General features: G+C 38.2%; 1 protein-coding gene across 7 annotated transcripts in view; it reads left to right on the top strand.

Moving 5' to 3' along the window:
- ARID4B (AT-rich interaction domain 4B) overlaps window positions 1-15,943 on the top strand; it is an 86,688-nt gene that overhangs the window by 35,789 nt on the left and 34,956 nt on the right. For all 7 annotated transcript variants that reach the window (XM_080997639.1, XM_080997638.1, XM_080997641.1 and 4 more), the window contains exons 5-10: window positions 973-1,063; window positions 5,990-6,069; window positions 8,258-8,349; window positions 10,786-10,924; window positions 12,649-12,728; window positions 13,744-13,817. In XM_080997639.1, coding sequence (XP_080853765.1) covers window positions 973-1,063; window positions 5,990-6,069; window positions 8,258-8,349; window positions 10,786-10,924; window positions 12,649-12,728; window positions 13,744-13,817 — 556 coding nt within the window. The remainder of the gene's footprint in view (window positions 1-972; window positions 1,064-5,989; window positions 6,070-8,257; window positions 8,350-10,785; window positions 10,925-12,648; window positions 12,729-13,743; window positions 13,818-15,943) is intronic.

Raw genomic sequence — 15,943 nt, 5'->3', positions numbered from 1 at the left:
ATAATTATCTCCTTTCCTTCCTCCAGTGGTGGCTTCCACTAGATCTTAGTCCCAAAAAGCCCTTCTGTTCACTGGATCAAACCAAAGGTGGTGTGTCCTATAAATAATAACTTCACTGAATGTTTGGGCAGTTGTGTTATACATTCCAGCCATGTCTGAGCAGTCACGTTACTATGTGTTCACTTTGGTGGAAGTCAGTAATGTATGTCTCTGTTTTTTCATGAACTTGTGCCGTATGTACTAGTGTTTTTTAAAATCTGAGTTCCGGATTATTGGTTATAATAGTTATGTTTAAAGGTATAAGATAACATCTGGAGGAGAATTTCAAAACTGCAACTTCTGTAGGCCAGGATCCAAAGTGTATTGTGAGTGCACCATGGCTGTTCATCTCCCCTGCCCAGGTACTCCTGAAGGTCAGGAGATCATCACCCTCCATAGCAGGTGTGGGCAACCTTTGGTCCTCCCATTTTTTTTTCTGAAGTCCAACTTCCATCATCCCTGGCCAGTGTAACAGGAAGGGCTGCAGCTAGAAAAGAAAACCGACCATCTACCCCATTTGCCTATCTCTTTGCACACAGTTCTCTTTGAATCTTCATCATAGAACATATTTTGTCATTCTTTAAAAAGATGCCTTCATATAGTTTTATACATTGCATGTTCTGATATTTTATATGTTCTGATATTCTTGGTTTGAGTTCTAAAAGGCACCTTCTTGGTACAAATAGATATATATTTTGAAGTCTGAAAAGTAAAACCTGACATACATTAGATTGCCTCAGAGACATGTTATAAGCCTTGTGTGAAGATGGTATGTTTTTCAGATTTTCCCTTCCCCCGAAATGCAGCCACACACACTATATGTGTAGATTGGTTTTTGAGAGCAGAAACTGAATTTAAAAGAATGAAAAATGAAATGTTCAATATTTTCTAATTATTGCCTTGGAGATTACCTAAGTGGCTTTTATGTTTTAGGTAGGAACTGTGGTGGAAGTAAGGAATCCAGATGGAACATATCAGGAGGCTGTCATCAACAAATTAACAGATGCTAGTTGGTACACTGTAGGTAAGGAAAAACAACTCCTTTTTTCACCAATCCAAAAATTACAGGTCAAGAAAAATATGTGCTTTTTCTTCCATAATAAGTAGTGGAATTGAGTTTTTGTTTTTTATATTTAGTGAGTGTTTTCTTTAATTGAAATCTATATATGGCTTCTTAAGAATATTCTTGGACTTGCTGCTTGACAACAACAGGCAGTAGGCATGGAGATGGGAATGGGGAAAATGAAAAAAATATGGCAGAAGAAAATAGAATAATGCAGGTTTATGCAAATTGGTGGGGGGGTTAGTTTTAGTTTGAGATTATTCAACAACGTTTGAAAGGGTCTCCCCCACCTTTTGAAATTTTAAGAGTGTTCCCTGCCACACAAAAATACACAGTTTTAGTCAAATCTATAATATTGAATAGTATTTATACTGCTGTTTTCTGTTACAACCACAACATGTGGGGAAAGTGTAGAATTTGACTAATAACATGTTCATATTAATTTTCTGTCTAAGAAAGAGGGGGCAAGAAAAAGGGACCATTTGATTTTCACTGAGTCCTGTGGTACCTTAAAAAAGACTAAAGAATTAACATATGAGAAATCACAGTGTGCCTACTTCTTAGATGCAGGTTTTTCCGAGCTACATTTTTGGAGTTGATTTTAAATTAGAATTAATGATGAAACTATAGTTCAGTTGGTAAGCTCATTCAGGGCCTTCAGAATGGTGATTTGTTTCCTCCTCCAACAGCCTACATGACAAGTATGTATCACTTTAATAGTGATGCCTACTAAGAAAAGATAACATTTCTCAAGATGCAAAACTTATTTGCATGCATTTCCAGAGTTAATTAATATTTCCATAAGCCTTGTTCCTTTATTAATTTTTTTATGAGTAAAGTTTTCAGATTCATGGAGGGCTGGATAGGAAAAATCCAGTAGATCTTTCTCCTGTAAAACACTGCCTAGCTTCTAGTTTACAGATTTGATTTTAAGACTGCAATGCAAAGTGCACTTATTTGAGAGTGAGCTCCACTTGAACTTACTTCTTAGTTTTGAGTAAACATGCATACATTCATCATTTGTTTAACAAAGACTTTTCAGTAAGAAGTGCAGCCTTTTGCTTTTAATTAAAAATGCAAACAATATTACAAAGGCTGCTTTTGCACACAAATCAGGCATGAGCTGTGTGCTGGTGCACACATCCCTAGTGTTCCCATTTCACTCCTTCTTTCTACAGTAGATAAACAAAGCACAAACAGTCAAGCTTAGAGGTACATACAAACCTGGGATTCTGGTTTGTTTCACTCAGCAAACCATGATTGCTGTGCCAACAACAAAGCATGACCTTCAAGTTAATTGTTTTGTCTGGCTGAAACACACCATGATCCCAGGTGTAGATTTTACACTGACCAAGCCTAAATTTGGCTTTTAATTGATTTTATTTGTTTGCATTTCATTATATTTGTATAAAGCAATGAATGCATGCAATAATAAATGAATGTAATATAATATAATATAGCCTGTTGGTTTGTTTATCCACTTGTGGAAGGGAGAGGCAAAATGGGAACACTAGGGCTGTATGCATGAGCATGCACCCCATTCACAGTACTGTGTAATCGACCAAACCTTATGGCTTAGAAATATGTGCAAACATAGACTAATTTTTGGTCTGAAATAGTAACCCCTCCAAAGAAAAGGAAAGAAGTATCCAGCATCTGTTGATGCTTTTCCTCACTCTTATTTTCTATTTCTATTACTTTTTGGTATTTAGTCTTTTGCAGTTCAAAATAGTTTGAAATGTTAAAACTGAGTGAATGCAAAAAGGCCGAAGATTGAAAGGGAAGATCAAGCTGTACCCTCCATGTTCACCAGCAGTTTCTTTAGGCTACAATCCTTCTTGCTCCAGTGGATTAGTATACATAGGATAACAGAGCAAGCATTCTCCCACAGGGTGACTGGCTTGGCTTCCTCTGTCTCCACACATCTTTTTTAGTTTGATTTCAACATTTCAAACAATAGTAAAAAAATTAAAAGCAGCCTCCCATTTACCAAAGAAGAGAGGGCCTATCACCATAATTACCCAGGTGAATGGATTTGTAAAAGTCCTGTTTAGAGGCTGCATTTCTACCATAAATAAGTACCTGGCCAGTACTCTCCCCCAGTAGAGATGGATAACTAGTGTGTGAGGATCTCCAGAAGCCTCCAGCATGCAAGCCAGATAAAATCCTCCAAGAGACAAGACCAAGAAAGAAAATGTATTTTCTGGACTAAATGAAACTAAGGACAAGAATGTAGCTGGACTAAATGAAACTAAGGACAAGAAAAAGACTGTGTCAATCCCAAAGTGGAGGACAACTTCAGTCCTAAGTTCTTTTAAAAGCAGCCCTCCGAGTACTCTAAGCCAAGATGGAAGTGGCAGCACAAGCCCACAATCACGGTTGGAGATTACTGTAGAGATTCTCAAATGTTTGGAAGGGTTCTGAAAACAGTGGAGAATGTCATGCCTTGAAATTTCAGAAGTTATTTCCTGTCCATTGTCCAAATATCAGAGGATCACCTCAGCATTTCAGCATTTCCTCCATTAAAGGCATTAAGCTAGCATCTCACTAAAGCTCACTAAAGTACAGGGGGTTATATTCAGGAAAAGGGAAACACATTAAATTTTGGACTTCCAAAGAACCCTTTGTCACCTGCAGAAGTGCAGATACTGCATAAAGACCCTGTGCTCCTTACTGACTGGACTTACATCATCTATACAGTTTACAACAACTATTCAAATATACAATAAGAAGCATGTAAAAATTTGAAATTGGAGATCTTCAGCTAACTGTTGCAGATGCTCCTTACTGACTGGACTTACATCATCTATACAGTTTACAACAACTATTCAAATATACAATAAGAAGCATGTAAAAATTTGAAATTGGAGATCATCAGCTAACTGTTGCAGAGATGCTTTCTTAATTGTCTGCATAAGGCTGACAGCAGATCTTCTTACCAACAATAATAGTTGCAGATGACCAGTAGCCTTAACTCAGAGATCTCAGTTCCAATCAAGATAGAAAAATTGTTAGGTTGGTGGACTTCAGGGTTACCCTTGATATAGAGCTTCTCATCCAGAAATCCAGTTGAGTCATCTAAACTACAAATGCTGATCTGAGCACATGGGAGGCCCACTACAAGGAAGCATTGATTTTGTGATCACCAGAGGATCTCAGAGGAGCATAATCTCAGGAGTATAAAACCTTCTGGAACTCAAGATGATCAGATTGGCTTTGCTCTACTTCTCTCACCTTCTACAGGCACATCATCTCCTGATCAAGATGGACACTCAAGGTCTGCATCAAGAGAAGGGCCCTTGATCAAAATTAGTCTGTGGTACACAAAAAAGGGACCCTCAGTACCTAAAAGGGAAACAATCTCTAGACCTAGCAGATACTATTTGCTGATATACATGTCTACAAAAAGATAATGCAACACACAGATAAACTCTTGAGTATTTTATTGATAAACTGGAATATTGTCCCTTACTGAGCCATCTCCAGACTCTGCTTTGCAAAACTCTCAAGAAGAAAAATACCTACACAGCCTAATTCCCTAGAGTACAAAATTGCAAAAAAAATTAAGATTGTAAGAGTTTCATATGGAATGTTTCCCATTATTAAAATTTTGTCCTTTTATGAAATATTGAATGCCAAAGTACATCTTAATGCCTTGACTGACTAATATGGGGAATTATTATTAGTGATGGACATTGAAAAGAGAATTTTTATTTTTCTTCTTCTCAAAATCTGATTTTGTCTAGGCAGCTATTATTCACGGACAACTTATGAAATATCTGTTCAGTGTGTTATACATGTCAACCTTGTAAACAGAATGCATTAAGACAGTAGAAAATGCAGAAACATGTTGTTAAAGTATAGTGCATTTATATAAATTAGTGATATTTTGTGTCATCTACACTTTACACTTCAGTAACTCCCTTTAAGGATGTATTAAAAATAGAGAAGTATTTAGACACCAGTTTAAATAATAGGATTATGGGCTCCATGGAGCATTAGCTTGATTTTGGATGCTGTAATCTTATAAATTGGAATTGCAGTTTCAAGTTGACAAGTCGTTTAGAAGAATGTGCTCTTAGAGTACTGTCTAAGTGCATGATATAAATATTGGTTGGGAATTTGTTGAATGAGCAGAAAGTCCTTTTGTCCAGAAATAGGCAGGTTGCTGATCTTTCCTGGATGCATCCACTTGTCAAATTGTGCTCCAGGGGATCCCTTGACCTTTCATGAGTTGCTTTTGGGGAAAGGAGGAGGATTGTAGTAAGGGAGCAGAAAAGCCTGTGAATCGTAGTCCTTTGGATCCTGGTCACTTAATTTGAATTCTATAAAAGATATTGCCAGATGACACAAAAATATAGGCTAATAATTCTTTTAAGCTCTACTACTACAATTGGTTATACAAATAACTAATGGTTGAGTCCTTAGAAAGTTCATAAATTATGCCTGATAGATTGCAATGAATTTATAGTAATCGGCAAAACCTATTTAAAAGTGAAAGAGAATGCCTTGAGTTCTTTGTTGATTTACTTTAATAAATAGCTTGGCCTTCATCAGTTTATCACTGATCAATCCTCTTAAGAGTATTATGCCTTGCATAGGGGTTGGTTTCATTAAACAGACAATTAAAAATTATATATACACATGCACAGACACATTTTTTAAATTTGTACACTCTGTTCGATATATTCCTGTCATACTTTGGGTAGATGCCAAAGCACATTTAGGAATAGTTAATTCTTAGTTACTGTTTAAGTGAATAGGACTTAAATTGTACTTGGTCTCTACTGAATCAACTTTAAGTCATAAGACAATATTTGCTTGTTTTTAATTGTAATTGGATAAATAGATTAATAATTTGTGTTTCCTTTTTACGTTTGGTAACAGTATTTGATGATGGAGATGAAAAAACTCTTAGACGTTCTTCGCTTTGCCTGAAAGGAGAGAGACATTTTGCTGAAAGTGAAGTAAGTATTTCTGATTAAATGAGAATTAGCTTCTTTTTGTAGATCCATGCTATTCTGAATTTTATTTAGTTATGTTGAAGGAATCTGGCATGTTATCCCACCAGTTAAAGGAATGTAGTAACATGGCTTTCTGAAAATAATGGATCATGATGTGAGTCTAAGAAATCATTACTGCTTATTGAGGAGACCTTGCTGCTGAAGTCATAAGCTCATGCTACCATGTCTTAAGCCAAAATACCTTTTACTCCCAGATTAGTTTTTTGTAGAATGGAAAGTGGAGCAGAGAAGATGGGCCATTTGTACAATACAAAATTTAACACAAAATATGCTTAAATATGTTTGCTTTCAGTGATGATAATGTGTATGTTAAATGTATACAAGCATGCTTATGTAAATCAGACTAAAAACAAATAGCTAACATCAGCATGTCCACAGGACAAATAAATTTTGTAACAGGGAACCCAAGCATTTAATTAGCTGTGAAAACGTATATAATATTTACTGCTCTGTCAAGAGAGAAGTTAATTTCTGGTTAACTTCTTAAGCTATAGTCTCTCTACACTTTGATGTGTTTGTGTACACCATTCTACACCATGGTAACCTGGTAAGTAACTCCAGAGTCTATGAATTCGCAAGTGAAAATTGCTAACGTGTGGCTACCTCTCCAGAAAAACGAAAAATGCATAAGCAACTGAGAACTGTTGCTCTTCACAGTGCAAACTTATGCATGTGTACTCAAGAGTAAGTCCCATTGAGTTCAATGAGCCTTACTTCCAAGTGAGTGGCTATGAGTGTAGCCCTTAATCTATTCCCAGACTCTAATTCAATGCTGTTTATGCCATATTTTGGAATTTCTGCTGCAAGAGTGATTTTAAAAAAGGATGTTGCTGCTGTTTAGCATAGTGAGAAGCAGATATTTTAAAATTTCTCCAAGATGGATCCCTAGGTGCATTGTATCCCTACAACCCTGCTCTTATTTGCTTTCTAATTATTTCCTCTTGATGGTTCTTCATCCTGCTGCGGAGGGCAGCTGATGCCATTGAGAGTACTATATCTTGGTGCTGTAGAATCAAAAGTTAAATAGAGAGTGTGGGGGAGAGAAAACAGGAATGACTGTACTTACACATTTGTATCCAAATGTTAGGTATTTTGATAGGCAGATTATATTGTTCAGTGCTTCTCCTTCCAATCTCTGGCATGCTCTTCCTAGAGAGCCTCAACTGATACCTACATTAATGTCCTTTTGACTCCAGGCAAAACCTTTTCTGTTCTCCCAGGCCTTATAGCAGTATTTATTATTAGTTATTTATCATTTCTTCCAGTCACTGCAGAGAGATGATAGTTTGGTCAGTTTTAGCTTTTGTTGGGGATGAATCTTGTCAATATGCTAATTGAATTTGTTGCTGGTGGCTGGTTTACATCTGTTTTATGCTGAGTTGGATTTTATGACTGGATCTTATTGCTGAAGTATTGCTGGGCTGGTTTTATTGTTTTATAATTGAATTGCTTTGTTTATAATTTTGTTTCTTTTGCTGTTGTATGTTGCCTAGCAACTCCTAAATGAAAATTTACTTTTTTTAAAAAAAACCTTGTAAAAGGCTAGTGCTATGGAAAGCACTTCCAAAATTTTGTTGGAATTGCCTAACATCCAAATGCTCCGTTTAGACTTCTTGTGTGCTCGTCTCTTCTGCATGAGGACTTTTGCCAAGTGTAGTTTCGCTTTCAAAGAATCTTGGCTTAGCATTATGTCTGGGCCAGGAATCTTGGGTTACAACATATTCTGGTCAGTCTCAATAAATCCATGGTTTGAAGTTGGCTTGTTTGGCAGTTAATTAGTTACTGTTTGTTCTAAACTAGAATTCATTATTTTATATATTATGCTAAACCAAAATTGGTTGGCGGTGGGGAACACCCTACTCTCTGCAGAAGTCCTCCTCCTGACTGTGCAGGAGGAAAATGAGGAAGCATTTCTCTCAAGCTATTGGAGTCCTGTCCATATAGCACTAAACTGTGGTTTAGCATTACATATAATCCGAGCCATTGCCTACTCCAGAAGATCACTTTTCAATTTAATTTAATTGCAGTTTTCAGTGCTGTGTAATGCATTCATTAATATTCAGACATACTTTGTTGATGAAAATTCCTGGGTCAGTTCAAATGGTAATAAATGTAATGTATTTTTCAACAGACACTAGATCAGCTCCCACTTACCAACCCTGAACATTTTGGGACTCCTGTCATAGGAAAGAAAACAAATAGAGGAAGGAGATCTAATCACATGTAAGTTGTTTTTGTTTGCAATTGTTTGTTGATTTGTTATTATCTTAATTTTCAGCAGGTGGTTTGAAGTTGGTAGAAATGTATCACATAATTTAAACTGAAAGTGCTGTTATGTGGCCCAATGTGTATTGAAAGCAGGACATAAGGGCTATTAAAAAAAAACACAGACAAATTTGTTAATGGCGTGGGACAAGGCCACAGCTGGCCCACTGTATCTTAGAGTGACATAAGAAGAATCCTACTGGGTTAGAGTAAAGGCCTATCTTGAGACTGACCCAGAAACTCCAGCGGGTGCAGAATGCCGCGGCGAGACTCCTTATGGGGTCTTTGCTGTGAGATCACATTCACCCGGTGCTATACCAGCTGTACTGGCTCCCGGTGGGGTACAGGATCAGGTTTAAGGTGCTGGTTTTAACCTTTAAAGCCCTATACGGCCTAGGACCCTCGTACCTACGGGACTGTCTCTCCTGGTATGTCCCACAGAGAAACTTACGGTCTTCAAATAAAAACATCCTGAAGGTCCCAGGCCACAGAGAGGTTAGGCTGGCCTCAACTAGAGCCAGGGCTTTTTCGGCTGTGGCTCCAATCTGGTGGCACGCTCTGTCACAAGATACTAGGGCCCTGCGGGACTTGACATCTTTCAGCAGGGCCTGCAAGACAGAGCTGTTCCACCAGGCCTTTGGTGAGGGCACAGCCTGACTCCCTCCTTTGGCAATCTTCACAGAACTCTAGCCCAATGGTTGCCATCAATTTGATTTAAACAAATTTTATAATGAAATGATTTTAGAATGTTGTACTATTTTATTGTTGTTAGCCGCCCTGAGCCCGGCTTCAGCTGGGGAGGGCGGGATATAAATAAAATTTATTATTATTATTATTATTATTATTATTATCATTATCATTATTATCATTATTATCCTTTTCCCCACAGTGGACAATAAGGTGCTTCAGGGTAACACACAAAAAGGGCATAAACACAACAAAACTCTTTTTCTGTTTCCTAGTGACTAGTACTCAGAGGCATACTGCTTCTGAACCTAGAAGTTTGGCCATTAGTAAAAAGATCTTGCATGAGTTCCTCACTTTAAAACTAAGCCAGTGACCATCATTAGATATTGTGGCAGTGAATGCCCAGTCATAAGTAAGATATGTCTATATAAGGAGGTACTTTTTAGACAGTCCTGAATCGACTGTTCGTTAATTTTGGAGGTTGGCTTCATGTGCTGGTAGTTGTAAGGTAGAATCAGCCTTGAACTCCTAGTGTAAGTACAACTTTCCCCTTGTATTTAGTAGTGGGCTGAACAGAGGCTACTCAAGTCTGCCATGCTTGCTTCTATTACTGAATATGGGTATTGGATCTTGCTGCTGTTCTTTATTTAAATATTTTTTGTTGTATACTATATGGCGGGCGTTGCGCACATTCAGAAAAAAGTGGGGGTAGTCATTGATACCATGTTATGGATTTATGTTATGGGGGGCACAGGTGACAGAGATGCTGTTCTCTGAATTTTAACTCAGCAGATCAAACATTGAAATAGAGACATAAATGCAAATGTAATGAAGCACCTGTATTAGAATATATATTTCTTTTTGTGTGTGTTTGCATATGGCAAAACACTGTTTGTATCTTTTTTCAAAAAGTTGCAAAGATGTACCAAAAACCTTTCCACCGAAGAATCCTTGCCAAGTGCACCGTGAATACAAGCACTTCGATAATGGCTTATTCTTGACTAATCTTGGTTTTTGTTAATAGTACTGTTTAAAGTTTTGTTTCGTCTGTACTCTCCTATCATTTGCAGACACAATGTATTTGTAGTTGGTTTTAATACAGCTTGAAATCAACAGGTTTTTCTTTCACTTGCTACTTTGTTTGTATCAGGATTCTTAGTGAGACTTGCATAGCTTTGGCAACAAGACTTATCCCTTTATTTCCAATAATTATGACATATGTATTTTGTCCAGTTACTTGCCTCAAATGGTTATCCAGTTAAACTGTCAGGTTCTAACTATTAACTTGCTCCTCTCCCCTGATTGGATGACAATCCACCCAGCCCTGATTGGTTTCTGAGTCACTAGAAGGCTGACCATCATATGTGAATTCGTCCTTCACATGGGGATTTAAAAACTGGTGGCTACCATTTGTTACTTGCTCGCAATTCCCCTCAGAATAATACTATGTGATGTAGTGTCATTCCAAAGGCATTATGAGGAACATGGTGGCTACAAGCACGGAATACTACTTTCACGCCCCTGGGAGACTGCTATCACTGTACCACCACTGTTGGGGTGGAAAGAACGAAAAGAGAGAGTGAAAGGGATGGACCCTATAGCAGTCCCCACTTCCCAAAATTCAAGCTAAAGTTCATTCGTAGTTTGACCCTAATCAAAATTCTGAACTCTATAGCACAATTTAACTTGGAGTTCTTTTCCTTATAGCCCAGAAGAAGAATCTTCCTCATCCTCAAGTGATGAAGATGAAGATGACAGAAAACAAACTGATGAACTGTTAGGAAAAGTTGTTTGTGTAGACTACGTTAGTGCTGATAAAAAGAAAAACCTCTGGTTCCCAGCTTTGGTAAGTGTTTCAATTTTATATTGTTTAATAGCTTTATTTTGAAGAGAGAGAAAAGTACCTAGAAATTATATTTTGCACTTTGAGATATTCCTCTTTCATAATTTAAAACCACCACGTTAAACAAGGTCAGAATAGTCATACTATCTACAATTCATTTGAGCACACTAAGGGCAGTAACTTCATAAAGTGCATATATTGTAAAAACTGTGCAGTTTAATAACATGTAAGTGCCAAGTCAGTCTGTATACAATAAAGCAGGATTTTTTAAAAAATGTAAAACAGAGCACTGCTTCTTTTCTTTTTTCCTATTTTATGGTCCCTATTATTTTCCATGCTATTCGTTCAGCTTCCAATTGCAGAAGGTCAAAGGCAAAAGCTGCTGTATTGTTCCTATTTTATGCTACAAAACATACAGATTGCTGGATCTGTATTCTGAAGTGGTGTACCAGTTGCTAGGGAGAAACAGCAGCAGTGGGCTACTTTTTTCATCCCCTCCCTGTGGGCTTCCTGAAAGCATCTGGCTAGCCATGGTTAGGAAAACAGGCTAGACTAGATTGACCCTGAGTCAGGAATGTTTTTATCAATCCTTTTGCTGCATGGAATTCTTTTTATACTTACTTACTTGAGAATATTAACATTTTAAAAATAAAATGCCCCCTCCCCCAAAATTGTGTAAATCATGTCACATTAATTACAAGCATATAAGTGGTTGCAGATAGAAAACTTGTTCATAAATTTTAATGAATATTTGCAGAACTGTAAATGTGATCCTAAACTGTACAGTTGACATTAAATAAATCATCATTATTTTTAATTTATTGTTTTGGCTTTCAAAAGCAATGCACATATCACATCCATTATAAAAGAATGGCTGAAGCATGAAATATTACTTGATAATGTTCTAGAAGAAGGTTGCATTAGGTTCGTGCTTCTAATGGAAGATTGTGACTTAGCCAAAAGCACCATAAGGTCACATTTTTAAAAACTGAAATAAGGCAAATCAAAGATCTTAGAAGCAATGTGCCAGTTTTAAATAGGGAAGGTAATTTAACAAGTGGCTTAATTCATATGATGTAGGTGATTATATTTGGCTGAAGTTGCTGAGCAATTTAAACTCTTTGTGAAATTAGTAGTGAATAGGGGTCCACAAATTTCTTCCTAGCTTACTAACCCACCGTCCCCTAGAAGACTCTGAAGAGAGGAAAGATTGGTAGTGGAAAGGAGCATCGCATCTTTCTCTGAAGCTCTGTGGGAAATGAGATGAAAGGGCTCTCCCCCAAGTCCTCTGTGTATACAGAGGACTCAGGCAAATGTGTGTGTGCCTTTTATCTCACTCCGTGCTGGACTTAAAGAGAAGGTAGAATGCAAGTCCTGTCCTCCTTGTTGCTTCTGTTTCTTCAAAGCCCACTGCAAAATAAGACAACATCGTCTCCCCTTCCCTGAATTCTCTGCACAGGTTAGAACACTTGGAGAGGAGCAAAGCCTTGTTTTTCATGCATGGCACAATGGAAGGCAGCCTTCACACAAGTTCCCTGAAGTTTTCAGAGAACTCTGGGCAGGATTTTTGTGTGTGCTGAGCATCCATGACAGGGGCAGTCAGTCACCTCTGTGACCAGTTTTTTGGACTCTAGAATATGAACAAAAAGTATCTTCGTTGAAATATCTCAGAATGGTACCAAATATTGCTATAAAATATTTTAAATATTTCCTTTCTTTTTATGCAGGTCGTTTGTCCAGACTGCAGTGATGAAATTGCAGTCAAAAAGGATAACATTCTGGTTCGTTCTTTCAAGGATGGCAAATTGTGAGTAGAAAGATTTCCAGTGTCATTATTTATACCAACTAGCTAATACAATCTGTCATTTCTACTCACTGACGTGACATATATAGGGCTTTATTTTTAAATGCCAGTAAGAGGGAGGGACAGGAAGCACAAACCAACTGTTCATTCTACCTTCCACCCCACTCATGTCACTTACATAGAGTGCCTAGCATATGTGTTAGGAATCAGGTTGCAATTTTGTGCAGCTGTATAAGTCAAAGGGTGGCCGCTTTACATACTTGTTCTATATGTCAAAGTTTGTTTTTGTGATGGACAATTTCTAAAGAGTCTGTTCTTGATTTGGTTAACATGCCTGTGTATCACTGTAAATCACAGTAACACAGTATTATTTCAGCTGGCTTCAAAATAGTGTAAATGGCGGGCCCATTTCTGACCTGATTCATGCCACTTTTTCACTTGAGAAGAATTTCTTTTCTTTAAGAAAGTATCAACAAGGAAATGTCAGTCTTGTCACCTTTTATAAAGTCATTTTTCTCCCTTCACTGAGTGGCAGACATTCCTAGGTGGGTTAGGTTCTGCCTCTGGAAGGCAGGACTGAGGAGCCATTTTTTGAGAGGTGTGAACCACTCACCCATCTCCCATTTGTCTTCTTGCTTGACACAAGAAGGCAGGGTTTTTGTAAGGATTGCACTGTTAAGCAGCTGCCATGGATACAATTGTCTGTTCCCACTGCTTTCCACTCACAGAAAGCTTGGATTGAAAGCTCTTGCACAGAATTAAATCTGCTCTGGTAATGGACCCAGGAATCAGTACCTTCTTGATACTCTTGCTAAATGAACATAATAACAGCAGACAAGGTTTATATTAATTATAATGCTTATGGACCTGGTTTTTTTTAAAAATACCAGGATGGTATGTTTGATCCATGGATGGAAAGAATGATTTGTTATTAAAGTGTTTTAAATTTTTTGTTTTAAAAGTTTTGTAATACTGTATTATTATTATTATTATTATTATTATTATTATTATTTATTAGCTCTTCCGTACCAAGGAAAGATGTTCGAGAGATTAGTGATTCTTCACCAAAGCCTGATGCTGCATTAAAGCAAGGTAAAGACAATATAGAATTAAGAAAAGATAGCATTTTTCAGCTGAATTTGGCTAGAAATCTGGCACACACTATGAGGGACAGCTGTGCTACAAAACATGAGGGTGCTACATGTCCCACCAACTGCTAAACAATTCCTACCATATTTTCCTGCAGTTCAGCCCACTCAAAGTTGCTCTTTCCTGTTCCCTACCCTAGGAAGCTCCTCTTATTATCCATGATAGCTAAATGGAACCTTCATGTTCTCAGGTAGTATACTTCTGAATTGTATACTCACTGAGTATACAGTGAACAGCAGGGGAATTTGTTCCTTTCACGACCTGTTTATAAGCTTCGCACTGGGATTTGACTGACCAATGTTTGCAACAAGAGTGCTAGACCAAATGGAGATCAGTGATTTGCCCAAGGCTTCAAAGAAAATATCAGGCAGAAACTCTGTCTTAAACACCAGACTACTTCCGTGATCTCACATTTGTTGCTGCAAAAAACATTTTAAAGAAGGTGAATGACTGAAGCTGAGAGAATGGTGTCTTACCCGAATCCAGAACCTAAGTATAAAGAAGAGCAGGAGTTGCCTTCCTTTTTGGACCAGGGAACACATTTTGAATTTTGAAAGGGTTCTATCATAAGATGGCTGCCTTAGGGGTGTGAACAAAGCACAAAATGGCTGCCATGGGGAGCATGGCCTCACATAAAATTAGAGAGAGTGCTTAACCTGTTGAATTTCTGCATAGAAGATGAGGCAGGCCGGTAAAGTGTATTAAAGGGGAGTGGAAGCAGCAGCTCTTTAGGACCTCAGGATTCCTACTGCCTGGTATCAATCACTTCACACATTGACTAAATACACTTACCCAGGTAGGAGAGCCAGGCTTGTTCATTTTACAGACATTCCTTAGAAGAGTGTTCCTGCGTGTTCTGCTTCATAACTATGTTTCTAGCAGGGCTGGAGACTTGCTTAAAAAGAAAGTAAGCTCAGTCTGGGGCCTCCATGGGATCACAAATGAAGACTCTTGTGGGCACCATGGCACTCACAGGCTCCAGGCTGGTGTCCCCTGAGGTGAGCCAAGTAAGTTCACCTCCAAACTTCTCAGTTAAATTTTCCTTTAATTAGGTTACCTCCCAAATCTGTTCCTCTTCAGCTAATTTACACCACACACATTCATCCCTTGGGCAGTCACACAAAGAAAGAAAAACTCAATGTATTTTTCATCTGTGCTTTCCCAAAGCTCCTGTACAGGAGGGGTGGGGAATCTGTAGCCCTTCAGATGTTACTGGACTCCCAACTCCCATGAGCCCCAGCCATGATGGTCAGTGGACAGGGATGATGGTTGCAGTAGCCCAGCACCATCTAGAGTGCCACAGGTTGCCCACCTCTGTGAACTATTAGCAGTCCTCTATTCCAGCCTGCAGTTCAGCTCAAGAACGACGACAAAAAGCATGAAATTTCAGACTGGCAGCTGTTCTCCAGTCAGCAGCCACCTGATATGCTGGTCCTGTCTGGCTCCATTACATCTCTCCCACACAGATCCTGCACGTTACAACCATACAGGCAGTCTCTGGCTTTTGCTATAGGGACAGCCAGGAGATGAATCCTGCAGACACCTTCTGAGCCCAGCTGGGATCTTAAAAAAAAAAAAAAAGCAACCCCCAAACTGTAATATCAGAGAAGGGGTAAATAGGGGTCAGCTGAATTTTCATTACTTATTCTTTTAATGTATTTGAAATATGTACACGTTGCCTCTCAGTTATAATTTCTGCGGGTGCTAATAATCTAATTGAAGTAGGAAGAACAAAAACCAACACCATACAAGACAAGCATCATTAAATACCATCAAGACCATGTTGAATACTATCTTAAATAGCCAGAATAAATCAGCTGAGTGATACCTCACTTGTAAAAAACCCCCTGAAAGCTATCACAGTTTGCTAGGCTAATGGACAGGGAGTGAGTTCCCTAAATGAAGTGCCACAACTGAAATGGTACTGTCCTTCTCTGCCACCCACCATACTTCAGGAGATGGGACATTGTGAACAGGGCGTCTGATCCTAATACTCAGACATGTTTTGATGGGAATTTGTGGTTTTTCATATACCCTGATCCCAAGCCATTTAAGGCTTAATAAGTCAA

Source organism: Podarcis pityusensis (assembly GCF_964106645.2).
Source record: "Podarcis pityusensis genome assembly, chromosome: 3".
In the NCBI taxonomy this organism is placed as follows: Eukaryota; Metazoa; Chordata; class Lepidosauria; order Squamata; family Lacertidae; genus Podarcis; species Podarcis pityusensis.
Note: the sequence above shows the minus strand (reverse complement) of the source record. Positions and strands in the feature narration are given on the sequence as shown.